The following is a 12,489-nucleotide window of genomic DNA, read 5'->3' as shown; positions in this document are numbered from 1 at the left end:
CTCTTCAGCTCCTCCAGAAGACCAAATAAAACCAAAATCCAGACTTTTTCCTTCAGTCAGAAATCCAGTCAGTAGATGCAGAAAACATGAAGCTGTGTGTAACTGTGGATCCAGGCTTCTGGTGAGAGGCGGACCAGCAGACAGAGGAAGAGGAGCCGGAGTCTTGTTGAAGAGCAACGGATGAACAAAGAGAGTTCTGCTTCCAAAGTTGGATTTTCACACGTTAAACTCATTTTCCTCTTAAAATTAAATCTAATTTGTCCATCTTAAGAACTCATCACAATCCTGCAAGACCAAACGGTTTCTGGCTGATTTATCTGCTTATTACGAGACAGAACAAACCTCTTTAGCTCTTTGTGGTCGGAAACCTGCAAAGTTACAGAACTCTCAAAGCATGTAATGTTTCTTCGTTTCTCCAGTGTTGCTACATCTCAGGGGCATTAAGTCGCTCTGAGTGAGTAAAATTAGAAGCCTTTCTGGATTCAAGCAGAAAAGTTTTGTTCCTGAGGCAACATCCAACCTCTGCCTTACTTAGCATCAGATAAACATGGCGTCATAACGCTCCATCATCATGCATTTCCATTAAAGGTCAAACTTTTTTATGCAAACATGTGACAGCGCCGCATCCGTTCTTGTTCTGATCTTTACGTCAGGTTGCTGATTGGCCGGAGGGAGATGCTTGAATCAGAAAACAGCGTTTTACATTTTTAAAAAGGCCATGTCTGCTGAAAGTTAGATGGATGACACATCTCGTTACTGGGCCGCCTGGAGGCGGGTGACTCAGTCTGAGCTGCTGAGGTGTTTACTCCATTTATTTATTTCCATGTTAATGCAGCCCAGCGCTCTGAATCATGTGAATCTGTTACAAAGAAGCGACAAGCTCTATGGAGGCAGAAGAAATATTATTCTTCTGACAATGAAAGAACAAACTTCTCCATCCATCTGTCACTCCATCGACATTTTTCAGACTTGGTTAAAACATTAAAAACTTTGTGTCATTTTGCTTCGACTGCAGATGATTCTACTCTGAGTTGCTCCGTCACCTGAAATACCAGGAATCCCAACAGAAATCTGGGCTGCTGTGGTGTAGGTTTATCAGACTGGGGTTCGGTTATCGCTGCTGATCACAGACTGTCACAACCAGACGACGAGTTTCTGGCTTTTAATCAGCAAGTTTGGGCAAAAGGTGTGTGCAATTCCACAAAACCAAATAAAGAAAACTAATTATAATCCAATGTAAACACCCATTTTCACATTAGCAGACGAGATCAGTCACATACTTGTCCTTCAAGCCTTACTACTAGGCCCAAAGCCGTTATTTAGAGCCGAAGCCACATTTGGTAAAACATGAAATAGACATTAATCTCACTGCTCTCTAATGTTACATTTTAATTGATAAAATAAAAGAAAGAAACTCAGTATGATAAAAATCACCATTTTAGAGTTAAGTTTAGCTTAGCTTAGTTTAGCTTAGCTTAGCTTAGCTATAGCATCTTTAGGCCAAAATGAGCAAAAAGAAAATGTCCAGATTAATAAAATACACAAATGATCTGAAGCATAAAATACACTGCAGCTCATCAATCACTGATGCTCACTGTCCCAGAAACCAATAAACTGCCTCCAAACAAATTTCTTCTTCTTCTTCTTCATACATCACTGAAGGAAGCATTACTGCCACCAACTGGTAAGGGGTGTGACCACATTCAATCCTACTGTAACATATATTGTTTTAAAACATGACTTCTATGAAAACCATTTTACATCTAGAACAAACAAAGCTCACAAGACAACCGCGCCCCCTAGTGGCGGAGCTCAAACCTGCATCACAGTTTTGATAACAGCTGGAAAAATGCTTCACTGAGCCTCTCCAGATAATTAACTTTACAATTAGAAATATTCCTCTACAAACTGTCAGATTCTCGACTGAAACTAAGTGGAAAAAACTCCAAATAAAAAAACTTTGACGTTTCAGAAAGTTCATAAATACTTGATTGTGTCACGTAAAATATGAAGCAATTTCCTGATCCTGCACACAGGATTATATCCAAACCTTTATGTGTCTCATGACAAATGTTTCCAGCTTGTTTCTGCCTCTGCAGGAAACTTCCCAGAGTAATCCCCTCCTCACACACAGAAAGAGCCAGTTTGTGTTTTACACCATCAACGCCACTGTGGATGCAGCAAATTAGCATTTTGACAAGTGTTGACTTTAATTATACATGATGATGCTGAACAACAAACACGCCTGAGACGATAATGGGGAACGCTGGCACATTAGCCCAAATGACGGATTATTAACGTACAATCACACTCAGCCTGAACGGAGAGGAAGTGTGTGTGTGTGTGTGTGTGTGTGTGTGTGTGTGTGTGTGTGTGTGTGTGTGTGTGTGTGTGTGTGTGTGTGTGTGTGTGTGTGTGTGTGTGTGTGTGTGTGTGTGTGTGTGTGTTGGTGTGTGTGTTTAACCCATTTGGAAATATCATTAGGAGAGCTGTTATATCTGCTGCTCCATGTTTTCATCTGCATCATTACTGAGTGACAGGATGTGCTTCTGTCATCCAGTGTATGGAAGCCCATCTGTGCCATGAAAAAAAATTAAAGCTTTACTTCCATACTTCTGGTTTTTTACGAGAGTAAAAATAAAAAATATCTTTCAAACTCATAGTTAGGAGCTGCAGAGTCATAATTTTGACTTTTAACTTTTGACTTTCAGTCTTAATTATGAGATTTAAGGTCATAATAACCAGATTCAGAGTCACCATCTTAACTGTGAAAGTCGTAATTATGAGGCTAGAAGTCATAATTTTGACTTTTGAGATTCAAAGTCAAAGCCTCCTTGGAGAATTTTATGATTTTGACTTTGAATTTCATAGTTATGACTTTATGTCTCCTGATTATTGCCTTAAAACTTTTAATTTTGACTTATTGTTGGACTTTTGTTGTATTTTTTCATGCTGGAAGTGGGTTTCGCAGAGAAAGGGAAAGTCATCATCACGTTTGTTGATGTGCTGCTGCACAAATGGATCCCAGTGCAGACTGGAAGGAGACGCTGGTCGACTCAGAACACAGAAATTCATTTAAAACCAGACAAAACGACATGAAGAGGGTAAAAGTGATGATGTTCAGTCAAGCTTCCTGATGTCTTTACGGTTTCGTCTGGATTTCATCATGTTTCTGTGTTTTATTACCGTTACATCCAGATGCATCGCGCCAAAGGTTTGGTGTTTGTCTACGAGTTCTTCCAGGTTTCCTTTGCATCCATCACTCTGGCAGCGCCGGACAAACTAATCTTCTCCCTGTCTCCTCTCATTCCATCACTGTGCCCAAGCAGCAGCATCAGCATCCGGCCGGATCATATCAAAGCACCTGGAGGACGAATTCGTGTCTCGCTGAGATGGACTGAGGTCTGGATTGCTTTCTGATGACCTAAAACTCTGCTGGCTGAGAGGAAATATGAACTGCTGGGCGTTTGGCCGTGCAGTTCACAAACTAGACCTGGAGTTAATCTGGGAAAGGTGAGAGATCACCTGGGGTCAGCCTCGTTATCTAATGACGTAATGAATCTGCCGCCGCCGTTTGGCCTCAAGAGGAGCGTTTTAATAAAGCCACGTAATTGAAGGCCGATGGCCGACATGCAGATGCTCCACAGAAACATTCCTGGATTTTAAATCCTCGCTGCTGCTTGCAGACAGAGCAGCAGAGCAGCTTCAGTCACACAGACACGGCGTTTCTCTGAACAGGTTTTAAAAATGTGTTAGCTCTGTAATCTTAGGCCAATATTTGGTTCTCCAACTAGATTCAGTGATGAAAAGAACGAAGCAGGCTGTTATATCGCGGAGCTTCACTCTGTAATATTTTACTGTCAAAACAAAGACTAAAGATTAAACTTTATGACAGAACAGCTAAAAAGAGAGAAAGTGGAAGAATGCCTCCTGCCTGTGAAAAGAAGATGGCGGCGTTTTGAATTGACTGATTTCCTTTTGACCTTTGACATCAAAGCAGAGATTAACTCTGACTCCACTCCATTTTTGTTTAGGTTTGGTGAAGAAGACCATTTTCCTCAGTGTCTTCAGTGGATTTTGTGTCGTTTCCTGCAGAGGTTGTTGGTGCAGCGCCCCCACAGGCCAGGAGGGGAACAGGTTGGTTCGACTCAGCAGAGAGGAAGAACCTCAGCAGCTGGAGATGGAACAACATTTTGTAACTTTAGGATTATTTTAGGACCAGAAATCATTTCTAGTGCTATCAGGAGAAATGACTGCTTGTTTTGGTTGTATTTACCCAGAATGCCCTGCTCTGTAGTCCTCTTCCTGCTGTTGGAGCAGCCTCCAGTTCGCTTCAGATACTAAGCGAACTACACCAGAGTTCACTTTAACCAACAAGAGGTTTTCAGATGGACTCACCTTTTGGCCGATTACACATCCAGACGTCCCAATAGAACCGGACTTAGAACCAGTAAACACAGAGTTCGGTTAAAGTGGACTAAACAGAGCTGCTGGGGATGCACCCTGAAAGAAGGTGCACTTTCTTTTTACCCTGACACTCTGGAGCTGATTGCTGGCAGCGAATCGCCCGGCCGCAGCGCAGTAACCAGCAGCAACAAACACAAAGTCAAAGCCCCGGATAAATATCCTCATTATGGTAAAGAAATATTCCCTTTCAGCGGTGAATGTGTCCGCTCGGCCTCCCAGCCTCCACATATCAGCCCAGAACAACTCCCATCAAATTACCATGTAAATTACTGGCTTACGAACCGCAGCGGAGCCGTGTTTTCATGATTGAACAGGCATATCTTTATTAAATAAACACATAAAGAGAGTGTGATGTGAGCTCATGAATGCAGAGGTAGAAACACTGCAGGAGAAACATGTAAATGAGCAGACGGTGTGTCTGTGTGTTTACAGCCAGGCGGTGTGTGCGTCCCGCTGCACGCAACAAAACACGGCACAGATTTATGCCTCTGAGGGAAACCATTAGCGGCCTTCCATTTCAGCTTCCACCGCGCTTTCGAAAAAAGCTAAACAGACATGGAAATATTAGTAAAACTCACTAAAAGGCTGAAATGTTGTTGTTTAGTTTACCAGAGGGGAAAACAGCCTAAACAGTGAGGTTCAGGTTTAAGAAGCAGGAAATGGAGGAATGTAATTAAAATGATCATCAGATGGGATATTACAGAAAAGCTCTGACTCCAGAATGAGACTTTAAACTGTCAGGGTTCATCTCGGCCTCGGCTGCAGGACTTGGTCTGAAATAATGAGGATGTTGATCTGGAAGCTGCGACACTTTCTGACACTTCCACCACCATGTTTACCAGTTAACTGGTTTTAGGTCTTAAAGCTTCACCTGAACTCAGAGTCGGTTTCTCCTGTCAGTGGAAATGAGAATCCAGTCAAACGATCGAACAACCGGGCCGAGGCCCATTCTTCAGCCGGTCTCGATCCGCAGTTCACTTCTAGCTGTAAATCAGACTGGATCCGAAACGAGAGCCTTTTGTACTCCACAGCCACCATTACTGGGCTTTATGGTGAAAACTGAGCCTTTCTGCTGCAGTGCAGGCCTGGTGGCATTGAGGGGTATTGAGGGTATTGGGGCATTGGGGGGTATTGGGGCATTGGGGGGTATTGGGAGGTATTGGGGGGTATTGGGGGCATTGAGGGGCTTTGGGGGGTATTGAGTGGTATTGAGGGGCATTAGGGGGCATTGAGGGCATTGGGGGGCATTGCCCGCCCACAGACTCAGCCGTGCCCTCCCTGGACTGGAAGCTGTTTGTTGGTTTCACCTTAAAGTGTCCAACTTCCTGTTATTCCCGTGTTGATTTGATGCTATAGAGGCTTCAGCATTTCCCATATCTGGGTCTTCTGTCACTTTTTTTCAGCAGTTAAAACTGTTTAATACGTTAAGACGTCACAACCTGCTTTTTCCGAGCCGCCTTAAACGCAACATGAGCACCAAGACGCCAGCTGGGTTTACACCTGTGTGCAGAGACACTCAGGTGTGTTTGAATCATGGCAGCAAACCAGCTAAACGCAAAGAACTTTGAACAAGTTTCCCCAAAACTAACAGACTGAACTGGGTTCAGTTCAATCTGTTACACAGTCGGTTCTGTTCGATGCCACGATGTCCATCATGGCGCCGCAGCCTGATCAGGTGATGTCGTTGCACAGGCTCAGTAGATGCATAGATTCATGCCACACTTTTCAGATTCCAGGGACCGTTTTCTCTCTTTTCAGTCCTGCAGCTGTTTGTGTTGCTCTATCACTTTAAGCACCATTTGCGCTGCATCTGTCTGACCTCAGAGGATCAGAGGTCTCCTCTCTGTGATGCATCCCGACACCCGGTCCGGTCCGGTCTGGTCCGGCCGGCTGCAGGATCATTATCACGCTGAGTTTCCCTCTGCAGCTGCAGTGACTGACAGCTTCTCTACCTGCTCTGACATGCAGGTAACAGGAGCAGCTAATTATTTCATGACTCTTGACTCTTCTGTCGCCTCTCCGTCTTTCCCACGGTGTTTTCAGCTTCCTGGAAGTCCCACACAGTGAAGTTTGCGTCCTCCTCTTCCTCCTCTCGGCTCTTTCAGGATAGAAGCTGCAATCTGTCTGCGAGGCAGAGATGGAGGATTTTTATTTCCTCTGACAGCCTCCAGTTTCTCTGGCCCAGTGTCAGTTTTCTCCTCTGAACTGGCAGAACACAGGTGTGTGTGTGTGTGTGTGTGTGTGTGTGTGTGTGTGTGTGTGTGTGTGTGTGTGTGTGTGTATGTGTGTGTATGTGTGTGTGTGTGTGTGTGTGTGTGTGTTTTCAGGCGGCCAGCGGCTCTGCACCGCGGCCTTAATGAGCCATCTGGGCCGACTGCAGGCTGGCCGCTCCGGCCCACACGGCCTCAAACCCAGCAGACCGCATGCAGGACGGCAGACAGGTCAGAGCTCAGATCGCCGCGCTGACCCGAACGCAACGTCCTGCTGCAGGTTTAACGGGGCTGGGAGCAAATCTGAAGCTTCAGATAACAGAGGTTTATCGTGCTGCAGACACATCCTGTCCTCCAGGTTCTCCACCGGCTCCATCAGCTGATGTTTCTTGAGACGTGGAGCGGTCAGGTGAGGCTCCAGGTGAGTCTGGCAGTAGGAGGGCAGACACACCATGCAGGACTTCAGGGCCTTCAGTTTGGTTCATTCAGAACCAGAACCAAACATGGAGGAGCATTCAGATTCTACGCACCAGAAATCTGAAACAAACTTCCAGAAAACTGCAAAACAGTCGAAACACAGAGTTCCTTGATATGTAGACCAAAACTCAATAACTCTAACCAACATTTTAATGTATATTAATGACTGCATAACATACTGTACATAAATTGAAGTTGAATAATACTGAGTGTTTTAATAGTACCTTCCACAAGTCCAACATTAAACATTAATCAACATTTTGATGAGTGACAAAAATGTAATATTCCAATCAATTTGTTTAATCAATTTGCATTTTTGTGTTTTTAATTATCTAAAGCATTTTGATCCACCTGGCCCTGAAATATGGGATATAAATAAACTGGACTGAATTGATGCTGTGGTGAAACAATGAAGAGAAGAAGAGTTACGATCGATACAGTTCCAGTCATGCAGGTTTAAAGATGAATATAAATCAGAAATGAATAGAAAACAATCAATTTCACAATTATATTTTTATTCATCAATCACATGGTACATTTACACTTCTGATGAAAAGTTCACATAAAATCACCATGAAGCAAAATTTAAAATGCTTTAAATGTTATCATTAGAAATCAGTTTTAATTTGATGAACAGGTTGAAACATTGAATGCAGGTTTAAAACTGATCATCAATAAAAGATGAAAAATGAAACAAGATGACACAATCAGTAGATCAATGAAATAAACTATTAGATTTGACTTTATAACAATCAGAAGCAGAAAATATCAGATTTACTGCTGAGGATGTTTCCAATATCTTAAAATCATCTTCGTCATCATCATCAGATCAACGATCAGCCTGATTAACAGGACAGATGATCAGAGGAGCAGAGTTTTTACCTCCATCATTAAAACAAGGACTGAAGTATGGGTATAGTTTCTGAGTGAAGCAGCAGCCAGTAAAGGAGTAGATCAGAGCTGCAGCATCTGCATCATAGAAGGAGACCAGACCCTCCTCATAATCCACAAACACCCCCACCTTCTGAGGACCAGGATGGAGACGGAGATGGACTGGAGAGTCAGCAGCAGCTTTGTACTCATTTCCATTTCTCAACAAAATAGTCCAGAAACCGTTCTGAGGTTTCAGTCTGATGTTTCCCTTCCTGTTGATGGATTCTCTGGCCACTCCTAAATCCCATTCAGTCTTTCCTTTAACCTGAACCTCAAAGTAAAATCTGCCTGAAGAGAAACTCTGCTGTCCTAAAACAGAAACACAGTAAGAGAATCTCTCTGGATTGTCTGGAAGTTTCTTCCTTTTATCTCCATGTTTCACCTGTTTTCCATCATCAGACAGGAAGAGTTCACGATGAGCCGAATCAGGATCCAGAGTCACATCAACAGCAAACTGCTGGATCCTCTTCATCTCAGCCTCCATCAACTTCTCCATCATCATCTTCATCTCCTCCTGCAGCTGAGCCACAGCTCTCCCCACTGTCCCCTTATATGATGGTGGATGAACTCTGACCTCTGTCCAGGTCCTGGTGGGTGGAGCATCTTTCAGGGAGGAGAATCTCTGCAGGAGGTGGAGGTGATCTTCATCCTGTGAGAGCTGCTTCACCTCAGAGCTCCTCTTCTTCAGCTCAGAGATCTCCTGTTCCAGGTCTGTGATGAAGCCTTCAGCCTGTTTCTCTGCAGCTTCCTGTTTGTCTTGGATCTCCTTGAGGAGCTCCTTCAGGCGTCTCTCAGCAGACTCCATCAGAGCCATGAAGACCTGAACACCTCCAGCTTTCTCTCTGTATGCAGCATCTCTACTGATCTTCACCGACTCTCTGATCTCCTGGATCTTCAGTCGTCTCTCCTGGATCATCTCCTGAACTTCAGCCTCCGTCTTCCTCAGCTCTGCCTTCTTTCCTTCAGATTCTTCTCTCAGAGGAACAAACTTGTGGTTCTTGTGGTCTAAAACACAGAGTGAGCAGACGCATGTCTGGTCGGTCCTGCAGAACAGCTCCAGAGGTTTATCGTGCTGCAGACACATCCTGTCCTCCAGGTTCTCCACCGGCTCCATCAGCTGATGTTTCTTGAGACGTGGAGCGGTCAGGTGAGGCTCCAGGTGAGTCTGGCAGTAGGAGAGCAGACACACCATGCAGGACTTCAGGGCCTTCAGTTTGGGTCCAGTGCAGACGTCACAGGGAACTTCTCCTGGTTTGGCAGCTTGTTGCTCTGAGCTGCTGCTGGCTCCCTGCTGAGCTTCACCTCTGAACTGATCAACCATCTCTTTGACTAAAGTGTTGACTCTCAGCTGAGGCCTGGAGGCGAAACACTCGTTGCACAGAGGACACTTGTAGGGACCATTTGTATCCCAGTGCTGAGTGATGCAGGTCTTGCAGAAGTTGTGTCCACATGGTGTGCTGACTGGATCAGTGAACACATCCAGACAGATGGAGCAGAGAAACTGATCTTTAGACTGCAGGTTGCTGCCAGAAGACATTTCTGAACTCTGAGGACAGATCAGGGAAACTTCAGTTAAACAAGTTGATTAAGGGGCAGAATTTAGTGTTTTAGATTCATGTTGGGCCTTTTATCACAATCATGTGTTTTGATTGGCTGCTACTGTCATGATGGGTCTCAGAGAGCCAATCACAGACAGGCTGGCATTAGGATGATTTATTTTCTCAGTTAATCATAAACTTAAACAGGTTGGGAAGAGGAGGGAACAAAACATGAACTCAGCAAAACAACAGAGAATCTAGCAGAGCAGGAAACAAAACCGGGAACTGGAACAACTGGTGAAGCAGGTTGGTGATCCAACTGAACTGATTGAAAAGACTCAACTAGAATAAACTGAACACAACAGAAACTGTTCATGAATGAAAACATCAGAATCATTTAGAAAACCAGACAGGAAGAACAAACGATAGAAAAACTATGAACCATCATCTGCTTCCCTTCTGATATCACAATAAAAGTCTTTAATAATTTACTGTGTTGGTAGAAAACCAGTAAATCAGTTTCCTGCTGAACTCACCAGAATCAATCTGTTGATGAGAAGAAAATCCTGAACTCAGTTTGTAGGAGAAACGTTTTTGTCCACAGCAGCTCAGGCTTTGACCAACTTTTACTTTTATTTCTGCAGAGTGACGTTTTGGTCTCATGACTCTGTTGCTCCACCTTAATGTGAGTCACTGTAAAGGTGGAGCTTATTGATCTTTGGCTTTTTTTTTGTAAGTTATAAAGAAATGAACAGAGTTTGATTCCTGTTGTAGTTCTTGGAGCTTTTTACCTTGCGTTCGGCGGAGTCACCAATATGAGCTGTTTTTATGGTGTGATGATTGATTGAATTGTTTATGTCCACTAGATGGCAGTCGCGAACATAGGTGATTGCACAAATGTCAAGAATAGGACAACAGAAGTAGTCAGTCATTAGTGAGACACCTGTGTGCAACTTGTATGAGCAAACGAACCAGAGCGACTTTAATAAAAGCATCTAAGAAGAAGCACAACGTCTGGTTCTCATCAAACACGAACAGAACATGGTGTCAGGAGTAAACTGAAGGAGTGAATTGAAAATCCGACCATGGAGCTGAAACCACCGGAGAGCTTAAAGCTGACGGGAAACGTGGATGAAAACTGGCGTGCTTTCAAACAACGCTTTCAACTGTGTGTCGCCGCAATGGGTTTGGAGACGAAGCCGGAGCCAAGAAAGGTAGCGATGTTGCTGACCATAGCGGGAGCGCAGGCTTTGGAAGTCTACAACACATTTGTGTTTGATGAACCTGAAGACAAAGAAAAGTTGGACGTTGTGCTGAGTAAATTTGATGCTAACTGTTCACCGAAGAAGAATGAATGCTACGAGAGATACGTGTTTCGTTCCCGGATGCAGACTCAGCATGAACCCTTCGATAACTTTCTGACCGATCTGAAAGTAAAAGCGCAGTCATGAAATTTTGGCCTGCTGAAGGACTCGATGATCAGAGATCAGATCGTCTTTGGTGTACGTGACGGGAAGCTCAGAGAGAGACTGCTGAGAGAACTGGAGCTGACCCTGGAAACAGCTGTAAAGATGTGTCGGGCAAGCGAACTGTCTCTGCAGCAAGTGAGGACATTTTCTGAACTTTCAACAGGAACTACTTCACAGTTCAGTGATGGAGCAGCAGCAGTGGGAGCGGTGTCCTGCCACAAGAAACGACATGCACAAACCAGGCAGCTGCAAGAGGAAGCCATTATCAACTGTAAGCGCTGTGGATCAAGGCATAAAGTGAGACAGTGTCCTGCTTATGGTAAGCAGTGTTTAAATTGCCGTGGACAGAATCATTTTGCAAAGCAATGCTTTAAGAAGAGGAAAGAAGAAAAGAAGAGGAATTGTGTAAACTTAGTAGATGAAACTGACCTAAGTGACACATTCTTTGTCGGTGTTGTGAATTGTGAAAATGAGTCAGAAAAAGTGCAATGTGTTGACAGAGATGATAAATGGACAATTCCTTTGTTAGTAAACGGAACCACAATTAAGTTCAGATTGGACACAGGTGCGAAGGCGAATCTCATAAGCATATCTGATATAAAAGAAATGCAAGTAAAACCTCACATAAAAGAAGTCAAGTCAGGTCTAAGAGACTATAATGGACAATCAATTGAATGCATTGGAACATGTCAGCTGAATGTAACAGTTAAAGGAACAACAAACATCTTGTGTTCTTCTCTGTTGTAAAAGAGGATCGAGAATCACTTTTAGGTGATAAATCTTGTGAAGAACTTGGACTGGTGAAAAGAGTCTACCACATAAACACTGAATTTAATGAATCTAATAACCCGATTGATGCAATGCTTCAGGATTATGAGGATGTCTTTCAAGGATTAGGTTCTGTACCCTGCACATATAAGATTCAGTTAAGAGAGGGCGCGCAGCCTGTTGTTCATGCTGCACGTCGCATTCCAGCGCCACTGCGAGAGAGGTTGAAAAATGAGTTGGATCGAATGATCAGGTTGGGAGTTATTCAGAAAGTGGAAGAGCCCACAGATTGGGTTAATTCCATTGTGATTACAAAGAAGAAAAATGGAGAATTAAGAATATGCATGGATCCAAAAGATCTAAATGAGAACATCAGAAGAGAACATTATCAAATACCCACTCGAGAGGAAATAATCAGTGAAATGTCCGAAGCAAGTTATTTCACCAAGTTGGATGCATCACAAGGATTCTGGCAAGTAAAGTTGGATGAAAGCAGTACCAAGTATTGTACTTTTAACACACCTTTTGGAAGATACTGTTTTCTAAGACTTCCTTTTGGAATAAAATCTGCACCAGAAATATTTCATAGAGCAATGGAGAGGATCATAGAAGGCTTGAATGGAGTAA

At 43.6% G+C, this 12,489-nt stretch overlaps 1 protein-coding gene across 1 annotated transcript; it reads right to left on the bottom strand.

The window, feature by feature from the left end:
- Window positions 1–7,878: 7,878 nt before the first annotated feature.
- Window positions 7,879–10,260, bottom strand: LOC129356084 (E3 ubiquitin-protein ligase TRIM21-like). Its single transcript, XM_055025696.1, has 2 exons — window positions 10,162–10,260; window positions 7,879–9,633 (listed from the first exon to the last, which is right to left on the bottom strand). The coding sequence occupies exon 2, from the start codon at window positions 9,622–9,624 to the stop codon at window positions 7,984–7,986; it is 1,641 nt and encodes a 546-aa protein (XP_054881671.1). The 5' UTR covers window positions 9,625–9,633; window positions 10,162–10,260; the 3' UTR covers window positions 7,879–7,983.
- Between the last annotated feature and the right edge of the window lie 2,229 nt (window positions 10,261–12,489).

The sequence above is a fragment of the Poeciliopsis prolifica genome, unplaced genomic scaffold (genome assembly GCF_027474105.1).
Source record: "Poeciliopsis prolifica strain line A6 unplaced genomic scaffold, Auburn_PproV2 SCAFFOLD155, whole genome shotgun sequence".
In the NCBI taxonomy this organism is placed as follows: Eukaryota; Metazoa; Chordata; class Actinopteri; order Cyprinodontiformes; family Poeciliidae; genus Poeciliopsis; species Poeciliopsis prolifica.
The sequence above is the reverse complement of the archived record's forward strand: the minus strand, read 5'-3'. Positions and strand labels throughout refer to the sequence as shown.